We start from the raw sequence: 24,235 nt of genomic DNA, 5'->3' as shown, positions 1-24,235 counted from the left end.
TCAAAACTAGAGGTGAAAATGTCAGAAGTCACATGCTGAAGTCCTACAATATGGTATTTTTTTTTCCTGATATTCTTTGGGGCAATAATTTACAAAATATATATTCAGGGTCGCCCTGGAGTTATTTAATGAATAGACTTAAGAAAAAATTATTAGTAAGCTCATTTTGAGAAATTTTCAGTCTCTTTTCAATTATACAAATATCTTATCGGAAAGTTTATTACATGTTCTGAATATTTAAAATACATGTATCCTGTCTAAGCCTATCACCAATGACAAAAACCCTAACAGAAGAGAAATCTAAGTACCTAACAAGACAATCATACATTAAGAGAAAAAATGACAATACGGAAAACAGTAACATAGGATAGACAAAACATTTGTATCTTTAAAACAAAGTTCTTACAAAGCTATTAACATGAATGAATTTCAAAAAGAATTACAAATGGCCAAAAAAGTACTAACAGCCAAAAGAATAACAGTTTTTACATTTACTGAATTTGTACTGAGTTAAAAAAAAAAAAAACCAAAAAAAAAACCTATGGCAGGGGGGATTGGTACAGATTTCTGAAGGACAATTTGACAATCAATAGTTATTGAAAGCCTTAAAATACCTTAATCAGTTAACACTTAGCAAATGATTCATTCCAATTAAGATTTCCATTTTAATTTTTTGTGAATAGAGACGGGATGAAGAGAACTAACAGATGTTGCTACGGTCAGTTCAGAAGACTCACCAAAGCCAAAGCAGCAAGGTTTCCCCAACTCCTCTCTTACAGTGGAAAAGAAGTCCAAAGAATCCTGCTCCTGTGGGCTTACTTCCTGCAAACACCACAGAAGGGCAGCCTTTCGCGATATCAGAAGGTAAAATAAGGCGAAGGAATGGAGTCCTGCGGGCACCGCCGCCCCGAGCAAATGAGCCATGAGTGATTATATTAAAATCTCACGTTAGTACTTCCCATAGTTTGCTCAAACTTCTTTAATTACTGATTTAAGATGGTCTAGGTGACATTCTTCTATGAAGGATTCTGCTTGATTCAAAGCTTTTATTTTCACCAGAATAAGAATTATTTCTTTTACTTCGTCCCTGGGAAACAAAAAAAGGAAAACGAAGTGCATGAGACAGGGAATCATTAATTGTTAACCTGAAAAAAAGTTTAAGCCAATATCTCATATTCCAGACTTTACCTTTTCCAAATAAGCATTCCAATATAGACTCTTATTAGATGTGTATGCTGGCAAATTTTAATGTGAATGGCTGTAAAAAGTTAAAGCTATCATCAGAAAGCTGAGTTGCGGCATGGGGGCTATCAGCTTGTATGGGCTACTATGGTGGGAGTCTCAGTGGGAATATTTACCCACAGAAATGCTACAAATCTAGGTTTTTTTATTAAAAAAATTTTTTTTTTAAACATTTATTTATTTTTGAGAGACAGAGACCTAGAATGAGCAGGGGAGGAACAGAGAGTGAAGGAGACACAGAATCCAAAGCAGGCTCCAGGCTCTGAGCTGTCAGCACAGAGCCCGACGCGGGGCTCGAACCCACGAACCGTGAGATCATGACCCGAACCGAAGTCAGTTGCTTAGCCGACTGAGCTGCCCAGATGCCCCTTGGTTTTTTATTTTTAAAAATGCTTTAGTTTTATTTTGGAGAAGTGCTTAATCAGAACGTAACTGTACTTAAACCCCTAAACATCTAGTGAGGTGAATGAGACACTCAAAACAGATCTAGCTACTCCTGGGTAAACATCAGGCTGCAGACCTGCACTTAACAATTACTGAGGTTTTAAAATGGCTAGGAAAATGAAAAACACTTTGAAAACATGCTATAAGAGGTTTTTGATTTATAGTTTCCCAAATCCCCTGTGCAATAGTTTTCTGGAAATGCTTACTTTGGAAGAGATTTACATTTAAAAATACGAACTACTGGGGCGCCTGGGTGGCTCAGGTCATGATCCCAGGAACTGTGAGATCGAGCCCCGTGTCAGGCTCTGTGTTGCACTGACAGCACAGAGCCTGCTTGGGATTCTCTCCTCCTCCTCTTTCTCTGCCCTTCTCTGCTCAAAATAAATACGTAAATGTTAAAAAAGACATGAGCTATTCGTGAGGTGTGAGTATAAAATAGATATTTTCATGTGCAATCTTAGGAATCACTATTAATTCTATAGTGGTAGTCTCTAAGGACTTATTATATATTGATTTAAAGATTTTGTTTTTAAGTTATTTCTATGTGGGGTTTGAACTTGCAACCCCGAGATCAAGAGTTGCATGCTCCAGCCGAGCCAGCCAGGGGCCCCTCCACAGAGTTTTTCCAGAAGTAGAGTGAAAGTACAAATTTTCCTAAAAATTGCTGAGTGTAAAAAAGAAACCTTGAACTATGCTTATGGAGATACAAATGTGCACAATTACCTGAATTCACTTCTGGATAATTTCTGTGCAGACTGCAACAAGAACTGAATGAAGTTTTCTAGCTGGGGAATAGATGTTCTCATGGCAGAGCTTTGGAACCATTTTGCTGGTAAATATGCTGCTATCTGTTAATCAAAATACACATTTTTTAGTAACAACAGTTATCTAAGGCCTTTTGCTAACATCAATCATCTCATTTAATCCTTATAGTGATCATGCAGGTTGTATATTTTCCCATTTTATGGCTTATGGTTGATTCTGAGAAGTTTTCTCGGTCAAGGGTTATACTTTCAAAAAAATCCTATATTTTAATGCTAAGAGCTTAAAATAGGCTATTCTTTATGACTAATCATTAGTGGTATTTGTGGTACAGAATAAATTTAGTAGTACAGAATAAAAGAATTATGGCTCTGATCTTCTAATTTAATACACTGCTTTAAAAGTTCATGGCAGCATAAAGAGTCAGTTACATTCAATTTTTCTTTTTTGGGGAAAATACCACTTTACCATTATGCTATAGGTAATGCATGATTGGGGGAAAGTTTGGTAAAAACAGAAAAATGTTTAAGTAAAAAAAGAAAATTTCCTCAGAGCAGAAGAAGACTAGAAGGAAAGAGAGAATGAGAGAAAGGAAAAACCTGAGATCATATACAAAGAAACTCTTTGACAAACAGGTTATGCTATAGTTGGTAATATCAAGATCAGTACTTACAAATGTGAAGTTGGGGGGGAATATATAACCTGTACACATTACAAAATGTTAAGTGGAAGTTCTGGAATGTATGCTTTTCAAAACACGGTTGAGGCAAAGATTTAGCCTATTCTTTAATCACCTTTTTCAATTATCCAGAAAAAATGGGGAAACATGGACTGCCGAGGGGTAGAAATATTTAGCTCTTTTCCAAGGTTTAAATACTAGCCCTTACTGGACTGAAATGTAAAGTTATTTGCACACGCTTTTCACTTGTTTGTATCACCAATTTCAATACGATTTCCACAAAACTCCTTCACTTTTCCATAAATGATCCTAGGACTTAAAGCCTCACTGTCTTAGCATGGTTATCTAGCCACAAGCTGTGGAGAGAATGTCCTGTGTCGTCTTCTCTACTTCTGATAATAGACTCTTCTGGTCAAAGAGGACTAAACTGAACGTGAAGTACAGAGCATGGGCATTGAATTCAATTTTGGGGAGATAATGTAGTTTAGAACTATGTGATATAAAAACCATAGCCCAAGAAATCAGAGTGGGGTAGGAATTGCTATCCAATGTTTTATGTTGTTTTAAAGTTTATATTACAAACATCTTTCCATATTCTGAAATTCTTAAAAATGACTTATCTGATGAACAATGTTTTTGGATATCTAAGTTGTTTCTGACTATTATAAGTAATGCTACAATAATATTCTTTGTACTTAAATTCCAGTAGAAACAGCTCTTTACAACAGCAAACCCAAGACTTCACTGTAGTTTCAAGTCAGCCCAGGAATGCCACTTCTTAACCTTCAATCCTGAAATTTCTGGAGAGGCACTAGTGAGGTTGTCATCATGATTAAAAAGGTGGCCTTCTCCTCCCCAGTATAAGACAAACTCCTGGCCTGAAACAATCCTTTTCTTTTGCTAATAGCTTTTTTGTTCCACCCTCTTTCTTATGAAAATCTTCCATTTTGTACAACTCCTGAGAGACGTCTCTGCTTGCTATGGGGAATGCTGCCCAATTCATTAGATCTCAAATTTACTCCGCTGAATTTTCTGTTTTAACAAATTTTTATGTGCATCTCGGATTTTTCACTTAGGATAAATTCCTTGAGGTAAAATTACTAAGTCAAAGGTAAGAACTTTAAAGGTTTTGTAGCCATCATGCCAGAAGTCTCCAGAGTTCTATCCCCTGTTGCAGCAGCAGACTGTTTCTCAGAACCTCTGCACCACACGTTGGAGCTGCCCCTGACATGATGTGACTGTGGTTTCCTCATGCTTTTGACAATACAAGCAATTAGGAAATAACAACAAAAAAACCAAAGCAAAACAAAACCCAGCCAGCATAACAGGTAAAATAATATCCTTACTGTATTATTTTGCATTTCTCTGATTATTAGTATTCTTAATCTTTTCTATGTGTTTAGGAATTATTAGAAATTATTTTTATATATTCTTTTTTTGGTGAATTTCCTGTTACATGTCTTTTGGCCATTTTTAATTGGAATACCTGAATTGTTTACTAATTTTAAAGAGCTTTTTAAAAATGTAGATATTAATCCTTGTTATGGTTTACAACTTTTATCAGTTTTTCAGCTCCCTTTCTTTTAAACTTTTCATTGTAGAAAATTTCAAACAGGAGAAGGAATAAGTATGGTAACCCCAATGAACCTATCCTCAGTTTTAACAATAATCAAATAAATAATCCTGATATTTAATGCTTTTTGATTCACTGAAGTTTTACACATTCATCATCAAATCACTTACCTTTTTTTGCTCATTTCTTTTTTTAAGTTCAAAAGGATTCCCTTACCATCAGCTATATTTATCTTCTTGGTACAATATTTTATAGTTTCATTTTTATACTTTATTTCATCTGAAATTTATATTGGTATTTACTGAGAAGTGAGGATTTAATACTATTTTAGTTGGTTTACCACTATTTACTACTTTTTCTTCTCCCTGCTGGTGATAATTCAAACCAGTATACTAATTCTTACTGAGGTGTTGGTTGCTTTTGGGTTTCTAGTCTACTAAATTGATTTGTTATTATGTGAGTACCACAATTTTAATTATTCTGTTACAAAATAGATTTTAAACTTTAAAGGAAAAAAGTAATCTCTACACCTAAAACGGGACTTGACCCCATGACCCTGAGATCGAGAGTCACGTGTTCTACTGACTGAGCTGTACCTCACAAAACAGATTTTAAGAATCCATTCCTACATACTTACCTGGCTGCACTTTTTAACAACATCTGGCCCAGGACTGGCAGTAAGAAGAGCTGTCATAAGGTAGCGATTCAGCAGCTTCCCGAGTCCTAGTTCTTGTAATGTGTCATCTGGGAGGAGTCCATTCCAAAGAAGAATATTGCGGAAAAGCTAAAGTACAGTATCAAGTGAGTATGTGTAGCTGTTTCTCTAAAGAAAAACTGTAATAGTTTCCAGCAAACATAAAACACTGGTCAAATTCTTTTAAACTCTCCTTATTAATACTGGTAGAAATGTCAGTTTTATTTATTTTTTAAAGTTTATTTATTTTGAGAGAGAGTGAGAGTGAGTGATCATGAACAAGCAAGCAGGGGAGAGGCAGAGAGAGAATCCCAAGCAGACTCCCATGTTGTCAGTGCAGAGCCCAACATGGGGCTCGATCTCAGGAACTGTGCGATGGTGACCTAAGCCAAAATCAAGAGTCGGATGCCTAACTGACTGAGCCACCCAGGCACCCCAGACGTGTCAATTTTAGAAACAGCAGAAAAGATTTTTTATGAATTACCTAATTCTTTCCAAACTCTATATATTTGCTCATACTATCTCAATTTTTAGGACTATCACCCCAAATCCATCTCAAATAAGTTAACTGGAGCCTTCCTTTCCAGATCAAAAATTTTCCTCCTCAATTTACATGCCCAGAGCCTGGGGCCATGGGGAAGACCACAGGACTCAAGGAAGGATTCATAAAGGATTACTGTTAAGCCAGTGGTACTGGGACACTTGAGTGGTTCAGTCAGCTAAGCGTGTAACTCTTGGTTTTGGCTCAGGTCATGATCTCACACTTGGTGAGTTCAAGCCTTGCATCAGGTTCTTTGGCACTGGGTTCTCTGCTGTCAGCACACAGCCCGCTTTGGATCCTCTGTCTCCCTCTGTCTTACCCCTCCTCCACTCACTCAAACATAAACACTTAAAAAAAGAAAAAGAATGAAAAAGACAACTCAAAAAAACACAGCCAGTGCTACTGTTACCAATGGATGATCCTGATAAACCATCAAAGCGGACAATCTTATTGCTCTGATATATAAGATTGATAATCTGTGAGTCTGGAGATAAATTGGGTAAAACACTCATAAGAAATTCTAACAAAATTAACACTGGTTGCCTTTTTTCCTCCAAATCCATCTCTTTCAGTGCATTTTATGGTGTTTTCCATTTTCTTTCCACACTTTGTGCTATATTTACTGCAGTGTCTTTCCACACTTCGTGTCATTGTTGATGCTGCTCCCTCTTCCTGGGAAGTCTTTTCCCTGACTCAACCATGTGATAAATAATGGATTCACCCTATTAAAATCTAGACTTGCTGAGGTCACTTACAACCTTCCAGTTGTCAAATCCAGTAAACATTTTCAGTCTTTCTCCCAATTCTCTTCGGTGGCATTTAATACCCTGCCTTCATTCTTAAAAACCCTTTGATTAGTTCTCATGATGCCACCCTCTTGTGACCACTCTAAGCTTCACAATAAATTCTAAGGTTTCTTTTAAGACTTCATTTCTCTGCCTGCCTCTTACGTCAGTGTTTCCCAATGTTCTGAGCCTTCTTCTCGTACTTCACCTCATGAACCTCTCCTTAGAGGCTGTCATTTCTGACCATGGCTCCAAACACTGCCTAGATGTGGCTGACTCCCAAATTTCCAGCTCAGATCTGTCCCCTGCAATTCAGACACCTATATCTATTCCTGTATTTGTCTCACGGGTATCTTCAATTCACTATATCTGAAACAGACCTTTATCTTTCTCCAAACCTATTCCTACTGTATCCCCTCCAATGCCCTCAAAGAATGTCATTATAAGTTACCAAGTTGCCAAAGTCAGAAACTTGGCTGGCACCCTACACAGTCTTCATATGTAATTAATTAGTCATTAAGTACTTTCAGTGCTTTATCCTAAGTATCTTCTGAACCCAACTTCTTACCATCCCTCCCTATTACCACTAATTTAGCCATGACTTCATCCTTTATCTTATTTTTCTAAATGTTTATTTATTTTGAGAGAAAGCAAGCATGCGCCTGAGCAGGGGCGGAGCAGAGAGAGAGAGAATCCCAAGCAGGCTCTGTGCTGTCATTGCAGAGCCTGACGTGGGCTCGAACTCACAAACTGTGAGATCATGATGTGAGCTGAAATCAAGAGTCCGATGCTTAACTGACTGAGCCAACCAGGTGCTCGCCTTCCTTTATCTTTTAGACCAGGATAGGACAATGAGGGATTATGGGTTAAATCTAGCTGACTGCCTGGTTTTGTAGAGCCGATAAACTAAAAATGGTTTTTATATTTCGAAATGATTAAAAAAAAAAAGTAAAAGGGTAACGTGAAGATTATGATGTTGAGATTTCAGTGTCCAGAAGTGAAGTTTTACTGAAATACAGCCATGCTCATTTGTTTACAAATTGTTTATAACTGTTTTTGCACTACAAAGGCAGAGCTAAATGGTTCAACAGAGAATGTATAGCATTCAAAGCCTAAAATATTTACTATCTGGTCCTTTACAGAAGTTTGATGATCTCTGCTCTATAGTACTCTGGATTTAAAATTAAAAAAATTTATTTTTGTAGTTTTTGCTTACCTTTACACTCGACCAGAACTGTCTTTCTTGGAACTTTGAATGTGGTGATGTTTTGTTTTCTATAGTGCTAATTTGAAACAGAGAAAGAACAAAATGCAAACTGTTAATCTTCCAGAACCAGAGTTTAAAAAAACTCAGTTTTTTTTAACCAAACTAAGCCTTAACACATTAACAGAATGTACATGGAATGCTCTGATGACATCGAAATTACAAGTGCACTTTGATCCAACAACCCTATTTCTGAGAATGCCTTCTATACGTATACAGAATGGTAGGTCTATAAAATTATTCCTAGCATTGTTGCTAATGGTTTATCACTCACATGCCCACCAGTTACAGTACATTATATGAAGGTATATTATGCAGCTTAAAGAATGAAGAAACTACTCTTGTGATGACGTGAAATGACCTCAAAGATGTACTAAGTCAAAAAAAAAGTAAGGTACAAGACAATGGTTACAATTGTACTCCTTTCCTATAGAAAAGGGGGGGAAATAAAGACTCCACCAAAACTACTAGAACTGATAAATGCATTCTGTAGTCACAAGATACAAAATTAATACAGAGAAGTTTGTTGCATTTCTCTACACTAATAATGAAGTAGCACAAAGAGAAATTAAGAAAACAGTCCCATTTATAACTGTACCAAAAAGAATAAAATATCTAGGAATAAACTTAACCGAGGAGGTAAAAGACCTATACTCTGCAAATTATAAACTACGGATTAAAGAAAGAAACTGAAGACGACAAGAACACACGGAAAGTTAATTCCATGCTCAGGGACTGGAAGATCCAATACTGTTAAAATGTCTGTATTACCCAAAACAATCTATATAGATTTAATACAATCTCCATCAAAATACCAATGGCATTTTTCACAGAACTAGAACAAATAATACTAAAATTTGTATGGAACCACAGAAACTCCACAAAAAGTCAAAGCAACCGTGAGGAAGAAGAACAAAGCTGGAGGTATCACAACTCCAGATTTCAAGATATATTACAAAGCTGTAGTAGTCAACAGTATGGTACTGGCACAAAAACAGATACATAGATCAATGCAACAGAATACAGAGCCAGAATTAAACCCAAGCTCATATGGTCAACTGATGTACAATCAAAAGGGCAAGATATACAAAGTGAAAAAGACAGTTTCTTCAACAAATGCTGCTGGGAAACTGGACAGCAACATGCAAAACAATGAAACTGGACCACTTTCTAACAACACACACAAAAATAAACTTACACCACACATACACAAAAATGGATTAAAAGACCTAAATGTGAGACCTAAAACCACAAAAATCCTAGAAGAGAGCATAGGCAATAATTTTTTGACATCGACCTTAGCAACATTCTTCTAGATCTGTCTTCTCAGGCAAGGAAAACTAAAAACCAAAAATACCCTACTTGTTTCATAAAGTAAATCCACAATTCACAGATACTTTCTGGCTTTCTGTGCCAGGCACTGTTCTGAGCGCTCTCTTTATCTTCAAAAGGTCCTGTAAAGTAGGCATGAATTTACATACAAAGATACTGATGCACACAAAGGCCCAAAGTCAAATATCTAGTAATGCTAACTCTCGGCTCCCAGAATCTGTGGACTTAACTACTCTGTGATGCCACCTGTCATGTTCTTAACATAAAAAAACCTCTGTCCAGGTGTCAGGCATCATACATGGCATACAAAATGTGACTAATATTTTTTTGAAATCTTAACTTGCATCTTAATAGGTGTATTTATATTTGAGAACACTTAATATAGTTCCTTTTGCATTACTTTCTTAAATCTGTATTACATGATTAGCTATTTCATATAATCTAGATATTAACAGCTCTTACCTCTTTGGATATAGAGGAATAAAAACATCATCTTCTATTGCTTTCTTCACTCTCAAAACAATGGATTTAAGTAAGTCCTATTATATAAAAATTTAAAAGCATCAGTGATAGTCACAGGTCTATTTACCAAAAGAAGTAATTTTAACAGTATAGTACAAATATCAATTAGGTACAAGAGAACTTTATTCACCATGTTGGTGCATTTTCATTGCTGTATAGTATATTCTGTTGCATGAATACTAATAATGGGACATTTAGGTGGTTGTGAGTTTGGGGGCTATTATACACAATACTGCATAAAAGTTCTCGTACCTGTCTTTTAACATACATAGGTATAAATTTCTAATGGAATTTAGTTTATGTCTCTACATTCAACTTTGTACACAATGCCAAAATGTTTTCTGAAGCAGTGATATTCCATTTACATTTCCACCAGCTACGTACAAGAAATCCTGCCTCCCTACATCTTTACTAATAGGTGGTATCCTTTTGTTTTTTAATGTTTGCAATTCCTGGGATATGCAGTCATACTTTATTATGTTTTTTAAATATTTTTTTTACTTTGAGAGAGAAAGAGAGAGGTTGGGGGGAAAGGGTCAAGAGGGGGGAGAGAGAATCCCAAGCAGGGTCCATACTCAGCCTGGACCCAGTATGGGGCTCGATTCCACAACCTGGGGATCACAACGTGAATTGAAATCAAGAGTCAGTCCCTCAACTGACTGAGCCACTCAGGTGCCCCTGTTATGGTTTAATTTTTATTTTCCTTTTGAGTAATGTCATGATGAGCGTCCACTCATTCTTATTTGGCATTTGGACATGCCATTTTGCTAAGTACCTGATTAAAAGCTGCTTGTCTATTCTTTTTTTAAAATTAGATTCTTTCTTACTGATTTGTAGAAGCCTTTTATATATTCTAGCTATGGGTCCTCTGTTGGTTTATCAATGCACTTTGATGTAGTAAATTCACTTTGGCACATGCATTTTATTGTTTGTGTATCAAAAATTGGGAACAACCAAAATATTCAATCATAGAGACTTTTTAGTCATCATGATATATCCATCCATTGCAAGAAAATATTAAAGTTTATAAAGACTACTGTAGTAACATACAAAATTAAATATTTAATGAGATAAGGGAAAGAAGTAGGATACAAATGTACACAGTCACTAAGATTATAACTTTGAAGTAAAAGGCTGGATGAGAACATCCTACAATGGTGTCTAGTCCTTGTACTAGGATGAAAATATAAAGGGAGTTTGAATTTTTCTTCATGTATTACCAAAATTTCTATATTACCCTCCTTCTTAAAAAGAAATCCATATTTGAAAAATAAAAATTCCACACAACAGGCTATTTTTCAAGTCAGTGACAATGTGTGTTAGTACAAATTAAGCTGTCAAAAAACTCTATACTGACCAAATTACTCATAAATGTAGAATTCAACCAAATATATTTTTTTTCATAAAAAGTATTTCTAACTGAAGTCCTGTTTCTTTTTCCAGATATCTATGACATATTCCTCCATGGCCACATATCAATGTTTAATTAATATTAAAAACAAAAATTCAATTTTTTTATACTCCAGTTCTTAAACATTCTGATATTTTAAAAGAATAAAGATCATTTTTCTAGGCATTGTCTCCATGGAGTAGTATTTGAACTTATATATATATAAATTACTGAGTTAGTGTTTGTACTAGAAAAGTTATGCTTTTTTTTTTTTTCCATTTAATTTAAGTGTTTTTGAGTGCTGGCCCGGACAGTTTTTTTCTTTTTTAAGCAGGCTCTATCTGGGCTTGAAACTCACAACTCTGAGATCAAGACTTGAGCTGAGATCGAGAGCTGGATGCTTAACCGACTGAGCCACCCATGTACCCCTCCGTATTGTTTGAATTTTTGTTTCTTAAAAATAGTTCTCTCAAACAATGCTATAAAGGACATTATTGAGTCAAACAATGGAAGTGGAACATGGATGGTAGATTAAATATAGTCAAGTTTACTGAAAATGATTAAGTGTCCCATGGTTATGTAACAGACTATCTTCATTCTTAGCAATTAGGCAATTTACTCTCAAATTTGTTCAGGAGAAACAAATCATCATGTGTATATATGCAATGGGACAGCAAATAGTAAAGCAAATGGGGCAAAATATTAATAATAAGTGAATCTGGGTAAGGGGCCCATGAGCATGCTATTTTTACTCATGAAAATTTTCTCTAAGTTTGACATTTTTTCTAAAAAGACTGTTTAAAACAAATTAGTATATTTTAAAATTCTGAGCTTATTAACTTTGAGTATTCAAAATACACTATTTTGTGGGGAAAAAAAAGTTCTCCAAACAGTAACCACACAACCACACACACACACCTCTATATATGCTTTAAACTAGCTTTGAAAAGACTCATAAGCTTTAGCTAGCTGGTTTTTACACTGCTCTTTATATTCACAGATAATCCTGGGTGGCTTGGGCAGATGTTGAGGTCCTCAAGGGAGAGTGTGGGCAGGCATTCACTACAGCACGAGCAGCTGTGCTTTTGTGTGTTTGTGTATAGGGGTATGTAAGAACTAATTTGATAAAAGGTCTGTTGATGAAAAAAAAATTTTGAAAATTAGCAATCTAAATACATAACTGATATTATTTTCACATTTGCGCTAACTAGTCAACTAACCTATGCCTAAAAACATTTAATGATAGGTAATCACTATCTCGTGAGGCCACCCATATCTTTGGGCAGCTATTAACTATTAGATTTCAGTTAACAATGAGAAACAAACTTCTCTCCTGTTCTTCCACTCGCTGGTCCTAATTTACTTCTTAGGATTATACAGAACAAACAAATCCAATTTCCCTTCCACATGACAATTCTTTCGATTCTAAGACTAATACCTCACTTTTCTACATTTTCTCTTTCCCATACCATCTTAGATACTCTCCATTTAATACACTTATACCCAGAATTAAATGCAACACACCCAGGAAAATCTTATCCATGAGTATAGCACATATAACATTTTTACTCAAAATAGCACACACCCAGGAAAAAGAATTCCCCTTAGTCTTTCTGTTACTCAAGTGACACTGCTGACTCATATTGGGTTTACTGTTGATTATAGATCTCTGGTTTACCTATATTGTTTCAAAGCTATTTCTTTCCTTTTATTTATGCAGCTGAATTTTTGAATGCAAGGGTAGTACATAATGTATATTCCTTTCACATCGCATATTTTGAGAGTCCATTTTCTCAGTATTTGAAATCTTTTTGGATACTATTCTACTATCCAGAAGTCTGTGATAGAATTCCTAGCTTTGTGCCATTGACAAACTTTATTACCATGCATTTTACATCTTCATCTGGTTCAAAAAAAAAAATATTGAACAGGGCAAATACTGAGAAGATATCTCATACTAAAAGACTACCTTCATAGGTAGCCACATCCCTCTTGGTCAGTATTCTTTAGGTATATGCTACCAGTTTCTTGATCTCACCATACCACTGTTAAGCTTATCATTCTCCATTTGATCCATAAGAACGATCATAGCATACTTAAATATATCACCTGCTCTAACTGCACAGTACCTTATTTATCATGAAAGTAACCGAGACAGTATGAGAGAATTTGAGTTTATAAGCAATCACCTGTATTTAGGCACTCTATCAATGACACATTACAGTAATCACTACTTTTTTTTTAAAAAGTCTTCATAATCCACCTCTGTAATCTATTTTAGAACTTAACAAGAATCAAAACTATTCTCACCAGGGATTAGCTTACAGAATCATCTGGTTCTTACTTCGAAAACAGGAACTATGCTGTATGATTCCACTCTTCTGGAACCTTTTTCATCTCTTCAATTTCTTACACATCACTGAAAAAAATACAGTGATCTCACTGGCAAGGCCAACCGTCTTAGTAGCCAGAAACATTATGTAGTTCAGTGATTCTTAACTAGGAGTGACTGTGCCATGCCCAGGGAATATCTTACGATGTCTGGAGATATTTTTGGTTGTCAGGACTGGGGAGCACTACTGTCATCTAGTGGGTAGAAGCCAGGAAAGCTGCTAGCATGCTACAATGCACAGGACAACTTCCCACAACAAATAATTATCTGCTCCAAGTGCCAAGGCTGCTGAAACTGAAAAATCGTGATATAGTCAAGTGTCTTACTAATCACACAAAGAACCCATTTTCAATATTCATAGTAGGAGGGCTTCCAGAATAAAAAATTACTGGTCTAAAAACTTCATGAGTCTATCTGTAACACTTTTGAAAGATTTTAGTTATTATAAGTTGCAAAGTGTCAGGCCTATTGCTTAATACCCAAGTAACCTTTTACAAGTGACATGGCCCTCTGGGCCCCACCTTCTTCCATCTGTAAAATGCAGTTAAAGTCAACACATTTTACAAGGTTGTGAACATCAAGTGAGATAATGTGAAAGTGTTTAATAAATGGTAAAGCACTGGGGTTACCTGGTGGCTCAGTCGGTTAGTGTCTGACTTTAGCTCAGGTTGTGATCTCACAGTTTGTCAGTTCAAGCCCCACATAGGGCTCCCTGGTGTCAGCACAGAGCTCGCTTTGGATCCTCTGTTCACCCCTGCTCTCTGTCCCTGCCCTGCTTGTGCTCTCTCACTCAAAAATAAATAAACGTTAAAAAAAAAAAATGGTAAAGCACTATTTATATTTAGGTTATAATTACATAGTCTCATATAAGGAGCAAACACAGGATTCCATATCTACTTCCTTATAGATCTTCTCTACTAATCCTGGTTCCATGCTCTGTAACAACACAGAATAAATCTATTCCTTCTTCAAATACAGAATCTTCACGCATATCTTCTTCTAAGTTAAATATCTCTAATTTTTACAATGATTTTCATATGTTATCTGTCTTTATCCTTTTGGAGAAAGGTGAAAAATGCCCTCTTTCCCATCAGTTGCTATGTTTAAATCCTTTACTTTCCATTAGGTCCCAGTTCAAATGCACCTTGAACATAAAGTCTTCCACTGTGAAACATAACTTCTTTCTCCTGTTTCTCTTTTGAAGTTTCATAGCATTTTATCTGGGGTGCTCAGGGAAGGCCATGTGGTCAGTGACATGGGCTTAGGCTTTAAAATAAGATTAATTAAGGTTCAAATCCTGGCTCCTGACTCAAGATATTACTATGAACAAATTTCTGACATTCAGTTTCTTCATCTGTAATATGAAGCTATCATCCAATTTTTAATAGAGCTGCTAGAACCAAGTGAGATGTCACAGGTATAAGACCTAACAGAGTGCCAAGTACACAGTGGGAATTAAATAAGTGTTCCTTGTTCTCCTCCACCTCTCACTTCCTATTTATTTTTAAAGTTCATTTTGAGGGAGAGAGAGAGAGAGAAAGCAGATGGGAAGGGGAGAGAGAGAGGGAAGAGAGAAAATCCCAAGCAGGCTCCACACTGTCAGAGTAGAGCCCAATGTGGGACTTGAACTCACAAACCATGAGATCATGACCTGAGCTAAAATCAAGAGTTGGTTGCTTAACCAGGAGCCATCCGGATGCTCCTCACTTCCTATTTTAAGTAAAAATTTATGTAAATCTTATTTCCTTTAAGATTACATGCTTCTTGAAGGCAGAATCATGCCAATTTCCCTCTTCTCCCTCCTACTTCTTACAGCTTCCCTCCTTCATAATTCCAAGTGCTAAAATTTAATGGTGTTCAGAATATGAATGTGATATGTCTCCTTGCTTCTCAACCACCTTGGTTATTCTACTCCAGATACTCTCTAGATAGTCAATCTCTCTCAATTTCTTTAAAGTTCAACATATAATTGGTTTACTGAATTAACTACATGAATATATGACATTCTCATCAACAGGATGATTAAAAAACAGAGTACCACAATAAAAGTATAAGATTTACTGGACTCTCATCAAAGCCTCTATAAGGTCCCTCCTTATATGTTAAGTAAAACTCAATTCTAAATCATGGTAAGATGAAAACCTATACTCTGGACTTTTTTTAAGGATTTTTTTTTTTTTTTTAATTTTAAGTACAACTACACCCCAATGTGGGGCTCGAATTCACAATCCTAAGATCAACAAGACTCACATGCTCTACCAACTGGAGCCTACCAGGTGCCCCATATCGTATTGAACTTTGAATCTTAAAGGGATTACTGTTCTTAACTTTGGCAGACTACAAATATACAGTTAATATCATGAATGTTAACCCAATTTTAAAATAACCATTAAAGCAAAGCCAAAATACTACTAGATTTTTGCCAAAAGAACAAAGGTAAATAATTCTTTTCTTTTAGAAGGAACAAATTTGCACTAATTCATTTATGCCTGCTCATCTCTGCAGTGCCAATGTATATTCACAAACCTAAAAGATGGCTGGCTGGACCATGAGAACAAAAACCAGACCACTGAACAGAGAGGAATAAACTAATTAGAATAAAAGCGATAATATGGGTCTTATTACATGTATGTGTATTTTATAATTAATAACGATTGCCATCCCTGTTAAAGTGTTCATAAATATCAAGGTATAGTCTTTCATCTAATTATTACAAAGAGCAAGAAATGGTCAATCCTAGTTTTTATAAATCAAAAGTAAATCTATCTTTCACCAAATTGCGTTCTGGTAATTATTTCTTCTGCATCTTCTGTAAACAAACATTTATAACAAAATTACATTAAGTTATAAATAAATCAAGAAGTTTGTAACTTTAGAAATTATTACCTGTTTGCCTTTACTAACTTCATTTCCACAAGTGGAAAGTTCTTCAAGAATCACTGTGCAGTGTGTTATTAAACTTGTTGTCTGTGAGGTCGACAAGGGATCCCAAATGAATTCTACAAAGTCTGAAACAAAAGTTTCAGTAGTGTACAATTTATTTCCTAGATTGCTTTGCCTGTCACGTGTAAATAACTCAGGTCTTCAGAAAAGACTTCCCTCCTTTGTATTAAAATCCATGCCATTCATTACCATTATGTATTTGCATACATCTTCAATTTCCTTGTCCTTTTTGGGCTCTGCTGAACTTGGCTCACTCAATCACAGCCCTAGTTAAATCCACTGGTTATTGAGTCTGTGGCTCCAACTATGTGGCTAAAACATGGCTAGAAAAAAATACACTTTAAATTTATCACTGTGAAACCCCAGTGAACTCTTCAAGCTGTCTAGTAATCATTGTTTCCCTGGCCCATTCCCCCTCCCTCCCATGCAGATGATTATTTCCTGTGCTTTCCTTCCTCTTCACTCTGTTAATGGACTTGACTCTTCTAGATGACTATTTACTTTTTTTCTTCTCTTCCCTTGCTCTCATCTTCAGCTGATTACTTCCTCAACGATGAGAAAATAGATCAGAAGAGATGTTCTACAAAGGACTACCACAGAATCTACACACCTACCTGCATCTATACCCACATATTCTTGTCTTCCATTCTCATGGATAAAGCACCACACTCCTCGCTAAGGCCAATCTTTTATTTGTGCAAAAGGTATCAACCCCTTTGGCTTACTGGAAGATTCTGTTCCCAGAATTCTACCCTCTTTATTTAAATATTTTTAAAATATTTATTTTTGAGAGACGGTGGGGGGGGGGGGGGAGCAGGCAGAGAGGGAGACACAGAACTCGAAGCAGGCTGCAGGCTCTGTGCTGCCAGCATAGAGCTCAATATGGGGCTTGAATTCACAAACTGTGAGATCACAACCTGAGCTGAAGTCAGGTGTTTAACTGACTGAGCCACTCAGGCACCCCCAGAATTCTGCCCTCTTAACTCCGGTATTGCCATTGCTTCTACTGGATCTTCCCCATCAGTCTCCAATTATTCTCTTATATTAAAAATAATGCCTCCCTTGACCCTTCTTTCCCCTCTACTACGGCCTTATTTCTTGCCTTCATTTTATAATAATTCTTCAAAAAACTCTCTGAACTGTCTATTTCCAATTTATCTCCTCCTATTAACTCTCGAATACACTTCAATTAGGCCTCATCTCCAACCATTCTACCTAAACAACTACTTTTACCATCGCAAAACCTAATGGTTGATTCTAGTCCCCATCTGATTTATCTGCAACAGTTGATCATTTCCCTCACAAACATTTTTAAAAATTTTTATTTATTTTTGAGAGAGAAAGAGAGAGGGAGAGAGAGAACAAATGCAGGAGGGGTAGAGAGAGAGAATCCCCAAAAGGCTCTGCCCTATCAGTGCAGAGCCCCATATTGGGCTCAAATCCACGAGCCACAAGATCATGACCTGAGCCACCCAGGCAACACCAAACATTTTTTTTCTTGGCGTCCGGGATACCACTCCGAGTTTCGCACCTACCTCTCTGGTCTCCTTTGCTGGCTGCCTTTCATCTCTTTTGACTTTAAAAACGCTGGAGTACCTCAGGACTCAGCTCACTTACCTTCTCTTTCCTATTCATGTTTATCCCTTAGTATTTAAGGTCAGTTTTGCAGCTTTAAATGTTATCCACGTGCTGATAAATTCCAAATTTATGTCTGCTACTTGGACCTCTCCTTTATGCTGATATATTCAACAACCTAGCTGATATCTCTACCTGGATGGTAGGCATCAGAAACTCAACATTTGTCAAACTGAGCTCCTGATAACACCTCCTTACCCTAAAGCTCCTCTCAGTCTTTTCCATTTCAGGAAATGGCGAATCTGTCCTTCCAAATGCTCAGGCCCAATCCCATGCGGGCACTCTTAATTCCTCTCTTGCTCACACAACCAATCCATTCTCAAACTGTTAGTGCTGTCTTTGAAATGTATGCTTAATTCGACCACTTTTCAGCACCTCCACTTTTAACACTCTAGTCGAAGCCAGTATCACCTGTTGCTTAATTACTGCAAAAGCTTAAGTAGTCTGCCCACTGTTCATTCTCAACACGGTAACTACAGCGATTCTGTTAAAATGTTAGGCAGATAGTATCATTCCTCTGTTCAAAACTCTCTGGGCACCTGGGTGGCTCAGTTAAGCACCCAACTTCAGCTCAAGTCATGATCTCGTGGTTTATGAGTTCAAGCCCTGCATCAAGCTCTCTGCTGTCAGCACAGAGCCCACTTAGGATTCTTTGTCCACCTCTCTCTCTGCCCCTCTCCTACTTGTTCCTCTCTCTCTCAAAGTAAGTATACTTAAAAATAATAACTCTTCAATTACTTCTCACTTTTTCACTTACAATAAAAAAAATGAAGTCCTTACAAATGATTATAAGGACTCACATAATGTAGCTCATGCCATTTTGTTAACTTCTACCTGCTTTCCACCCTTCCTCACTCTAGTATAGCTACACTGGCCTATGTGCTGTTTTTCAATCAAATTAGGCCAGCTCCTGCCTCAGGGCCTTTGTATTTGCTGTTTCCACTGCCTTGGATTCTGTTTCCTCAGATATTCATATGGCCCACTTCTTCCTTTCGGAATTGGCCATTTTATTTTATTTATTTATTTTTTATTTTAGAGGGAAAGCGTACATGAGTGGGGAAGAGAGGGAGAGGGAGAGAGAATCTTAAGGAAAATCTTAAGCTGGCTCTAGTCTAGGGAAGAGCCCAGCGTGGTACTCTATGCCATGTCCCTGGGATCATGACCTGAGCTGAAATCAAGAGTTGGACGCTCAACTGACTAAGCCACTGAGGCACCCCTAGCCAATCTATTTTACATTGCACTCCTCTTCAATAATTCGTATCCCTTTCCCTTACCTTTTCATCTTAGCCCTCATAACTAATATGTTCTAGATTTTATTTATCGTTTATTTTTTTTTTACAGAATATAAGCTCCTGGAGGGAAGGGATTATTATTCACTATATATGCTGAAGCAACAACAGGGTCTGACATAGGACAGACCCTTGTAAAACACAAGTTAAATAACAGAAAAAATGAAATAGGTTAAAAAAAAAAAAAGCAAAAAACAAAACAGTGATTTCTCAAGCATCTGGTAAGTTAGGCTTCTAACAACTTTAGAGATAACTGGTCAACTAATACTGAGAGCCTACTATGTACCTAATGTTCAGTACAAGAGACAGCATAAACAAGATTATTAGGTAGGTAGCTGCCTTTGAAGAACTCTAATGGCAAATACATTTATATCAGCAATTACAATTCAATGTGTAAGTATCACTACAAGTTCAGAGTGCTACAGGAACCCAGAAAGGTGTGCCTAAACCAGTTCCTAGAAGTGATGTTCATACTGAGTCCTAACAGATAAAGAGGAGTTAGCAAGATAGAAGAAGTGGGCTGGGAGGTTTGTCAAAAGGATGAAACACAGAAGATACAAGAATACAGCTGAAATACACAAGTGGGGATGAGGGAAAAGAGGAGTGGAGCTTAGCAAGAGATGGGGTTGGAGAATTACTAAGCAGAGAGGTGATTCTGAAAGACTAAGAAAGTCATGTTAAAGAGTTTAGACTTCATCCCAAGGGCAGTTAAGAATAATAAAGTGTTTTAAGTGAGGTATGACAGAAGCAGATTCACATTTTAGACAGATTACTTTGGTTGTTGTATAGAAAATAGGTTAGAAAATGGAAAAAAACCAGATGTGGCAATTGCTTATGGAAGGAAGGAAGGAAGGAAGGAAGGAAGGAAGGAAGATGGAGGAGCGAATGACTTGAAAGTCCTGGTTTGAATACACGGGTAGATAGATGGAGATGTCACTTTCTAGACAAGGAATATAAGAAGAACAGATCTACAGCAAAGGATTTAAGTATGATCTGACATGTGGACTGTGAGGTGTCTGTTGAACATCCAAGTGGATGTATTCGGAAGGTACTTTGATAAGAAAGATCCGGATTTTCTCCGGTTCCTTTGGACTTAAAATTGTGTAGAGGAGTACCATCCAAAGTAACTTTCTAAATGATGGAAAAAACACATTATATCTGCACTATTTGATGGACACAACCTACATATGACTACTAAGAATTTAGTGTCATTAGTGTGACTGAGGGACTGAATTTTAATTTTTATTTCGTTGAAATGTGTATTTTAATAACCACATTTAGTTACTGGTTACCACAATGAACACAAATATAGATAACACTAAAACAGAGTATGAAATAGCCTAGGGGTTCATGAAGAGTACAAGGGCATCCAGGACAGAACTTAAGAATAAATACACAGTATTAATTTCTCATAATTCTACTTACTTGAGGTTTAATTTTAAGTGAAGTATTTGGAGTTTTCAGAAGAGTATTTAAATCAGTCATATATATTCTGTGCTATCATTAAGACAACTAGGTAAAAGTAGTAACTTAATACAACCATGACTGCACTGCAAGATATGCTGAGAAAAATCTTAAAGTTTTAGCCAAATTGGCTAAGAAGCAATAGAAAGTAGTTGCTTCATCATTTAAGACAGTTCTATAGACTTTGCTATCAAAATCCATTCTCAGGGCCATGGTGAAACAGATCTTTATCAAGTACAATTTCAGTTTAAATAAGCCTTCAGACTGAAGCACAAGCATCAATGCTAAATGCAGATATGAAGATGTAGTAATGTTTTTTAAAGAAAAAATAACAAGGGGCGCCTGGGCGGCTCAGTCAGTTAAGTGTCTGGCTTTGGCTGGGGTCACAATCTTGCAGTTGGTTGAGTTCAAGCCCCTCGTCATGCTCTGTGCTGACAGCTCAGAGTCTGGAGCCTGCTTTGGATTCTGTGTCTCCCTCTCTCTCTGCCCCTCCCCTGCTCATGCTCTGTCTTGCTCTCTCAAAAATAAACAAACGTTAAAAAAAAAAAATAACAAGAAAGGGGAAGAAGTCAAGGGAAAGGAAGAAATACATGCAGTAGGAATCAAATAAATGACTTAGGGGTTATAAAAGCAACACTAATGTCACAAATGCTAAAGGCTGAAGAATACTAGCTAGTCTGGTAGCCAATCACTTGTGCAAACAAGCTCTTTTAACCACCTTCAATTATGACATCTCTTGATTTTTAATGCATATTACTTTCCCTGTATTTGAAAACTTCTGATAAAAGAATCTGTGACTGTAACAGAAATTAATGATCTTCGATCTGCCTCTGCCAGAGAACAATTTCATTTTATCAAGTTTACAAAGCAGTACCTGTAAGTCGAGGAATAACTGTTTTATTGATGATAGCAGACATGATTTTCTTATCAGAACCATCTTCCTTCTTTGAATCTTCCATACTGCTAGCCATATATTCTTCTATAGATGTGAACCATGGCATCTGTTTTAAGCCTACAGCATCAAACTTATAAATAAAATTATTAAAGTTATCAATAAATTCTTACACAGTTTATTTTTAAAAAGTTAATTTTTTCAGTAATCACTAGAGCTTTTCTGAGGAAAAAAAAAAAAAGAGTAATTCCATATTTTAACCCCCTGTATAAAGCACTAGACCAAGGGTAGGCAGGATGGCATGACTAGGACAAGATGTCTCAAAAATATGACAGAAAACTACATTCCATGCATCATTCATATGACAAACATGCCAAAAATGCCATATTCAGAACCTACCACACTTTACTACTGAAAAAAAAAAATACACATTTGTAAGAATATCACTTAAAATAAATACAGATTTTGTTTACAAAAATTCAATTTACATCATACAAAATTCACTTTTGGTTCCCTCAATTCTCATAGGCACAAATGTGTATTTTATAGGTGGTTTAGCTTATGAGGCAAGTAGCAGATGGCCAATTATGATCTGTTGAATGAATGAATGAATGAACAGACCTCCACTAGGTGTAACAGAGTACTCAATTTGGCCTGAGTGCTTAACAACGAGGCTCCTGTGCAACAAACTGCTTACCATTTTCTTAGGGATAAGCTTAGTTTCTATACTATGAAGACTGCCTGGCCCTGAACCCAACACAGTGAACAACAGACATGCATGACTGGGGCAGAGAAAGATAAAAGGACATGGTTCTGTCGCCTTCACTTCGTTAAATTTTTATCTTCAGTTTTCCTCTATTCTTACAACTTTGTTTTCTCATTTCCATTTTCTTACTAGGCACATCCACATGGATGTTCCACTATCATTTCAGCATCCATGTACAAAGTAAAACTTCCTTCAAAATCTTTTTCCCTCTGGAAAGTTCCCGTTTCTATTAATGGAACTACCGCTGTTCTAATAACCCAGAATCAAAACACTGGGGTCACCTTTCAATGTGGTGTGTTAAGGTTATTCTTGGTATTTTACTAATTCTTTAATTTTAATTCCAATATAGTTAAAATAGTTATATTAGTTTCAGGTATACAATATAGTGATTCCATAATTCCATACATCACTCAGTGCTCATCACAAGTGCACTCCTTAATCCTCATTGCCTACTTCACCCATTCCCCTAACCCTCTCCCTTCTGGTAACCATCAGTTTGTTCTCCACAGTTACAAGTATATTTCTTGATTTGTCTCTTTTTCCTTTGCTCATTTGTTTCTTAAATTCCACATTTGAGTGAAGTCATATAGTATTTGTCTTCCTCTGACTTATTTCACTTGGCATTATACTCTCTAGCTCCATCCATGTTGTTGCATATGGCAAGGTTTCGTTCTTTTTTATGGCTGAGTAATATTCCAATGTGTATATAGAGACACACACACATACCCCACATCTTCTCTATCCTTTCATCAGTCGAAGGACACTTAGGCTGCTTCCATACCGTGGCTACTGTAAATAACGCTACTACAAACGTCAGGGTGCGTGTATGAATTAACGTTTTTGTATTTTGGGGGTAAATACCCAGTAGTGTGATTACTGGATCAGAGGGTAGTTCTATTTTTTAACTTTTTGAGGAACTTCCATACCATTTTCCATAGTGGCTGCACCAGTTTGCATTCCCATCAACAGTGCATGAAGATTCCTTTTTTCTGCACATCCTCGCCATCACTTGTTTCTTGTGTTTTTTATTTTAGCCATTCTGACAGGTTTAAAGTGATGTCTCACTGTGGTTTTGATTTGTATTTCCCTAATGATCAATTATGTTGAGCATCTTTTCATGTGTCTGTTGGTTGTGTGGATGTCTTCTTTGGAGAAATGTCTATTCGTGTCTTCTGCCCAATTGTTAATTGCATTGTTTGGTTTTTTGAGGGTGTTGAACTGTGTAAGTTCTTCATACATTTTATTTAAAAAAAAAATTTTTTTTTTAACGTTTTATTTTTGAGACAGAGAGAGACAGAGCATGAACGGGGGAGGGGCAGAGAGAGAGGGAGACACAGAATCGGAAGCAGGCTCCAGGCTCTGAGCCATCACCCCAGAGCCCGACGCGGGGCTCGAACTCACGGTCCGCGAGATCGTGACCTGAGCCGAAGTTGGACGTTTAACCGACTGAGCCACCCAGGCGCCCCAGTTCTTCATACATTTTAGATGCTAACCCTAATTTATTAGATATGTCATTTGCAAATATCTTCTCCTGTTCAGTAGGCTGCCTTTTAGTTTTGTTGTTTCCTTCACTGTGCAGAAGCTTTTTACTGATTCTTAATTCACAAAACCTCCTATAATCAACCC

The 24,235-nt window shown here is 36.6% G+C and overlaps 1 protein-coding gene across 11 annotated transcripts in view; it reads right to left on the bottom strand.

Moving 5' to 3' along the window:
- Positions 1 to 796: 796 nt before the first annotated feature.
- The window catches only part of GCFC2 (GC-rich sequence DNA-binding factor 2), a 54,249-nt gene continuing 30,810 nt past the window's right edge, over positions 797 to 24,235 (bottom strand). Inside the window, exons 11-17 of one of the 11 annotated variants that reach the window (XM_060656516.3) lie at positions 21,826 to 21,976; positions 16,507 to 16,628; positions 9,779 to 9,855; positions 7,937 to 8,003; positions 5,338 to 5,484; positions 2,410 to 2,534; positions 797 to 1,087 (exon numbers count right to left, since the gene is read on the bottom strand). In XM_060656516.3, the coding sequence (XP_060512499.3) occupies positions 970 to 1,087; positions 2,410 to 2,534; positions 5,338 to 5,484; positions 7,937 to 8,003; positions 9,779 to 9,855; positions 16,507 to 16,628; positions 21,826 to 21,976 (807 nt within the window). In that variant the 3' untranslated portion in view covers positions 797 to 969. Of the gene's footprint in view, positions 1,088 to 2,409; positions 2,535 to 5,337; positions 5,485 to 7,936; positions 8,004 to 9,778; positions 9,856 to 13,538; positions 13,648 to 14,249; positions 14,410 to 16,506; positions 16,629 to 21,825; positions 21,977 to 24,235 lie in introns of those variants that run through there. The other 10 variants (XR_013554690.2, XR_013554692.2, XR_009616983.3 and 7 more) reach the window with 10 other exon arrangements.

The sequence above is a fragment of the Panthera onca genome, chromosome A3, assembly GCF_046562875.1.
Source record: "Panthera onca isolate mPanOnc1 chromosome A3, mPanOnc1 haplotype 2, whole genome shotgun sequence".
NCBI classification, from domain to species: domain Eukaryota; kingdom Metazoa; phylum Chordata; class Mammalia; order Carnivora; family Felidae; genus Panthera; species Panthera onca.
The sequence above is the reverse complement of the archived record's forward strand: the minus strand, read 5'-3'. Positions and strand labels throughout refer to the sequence as shown.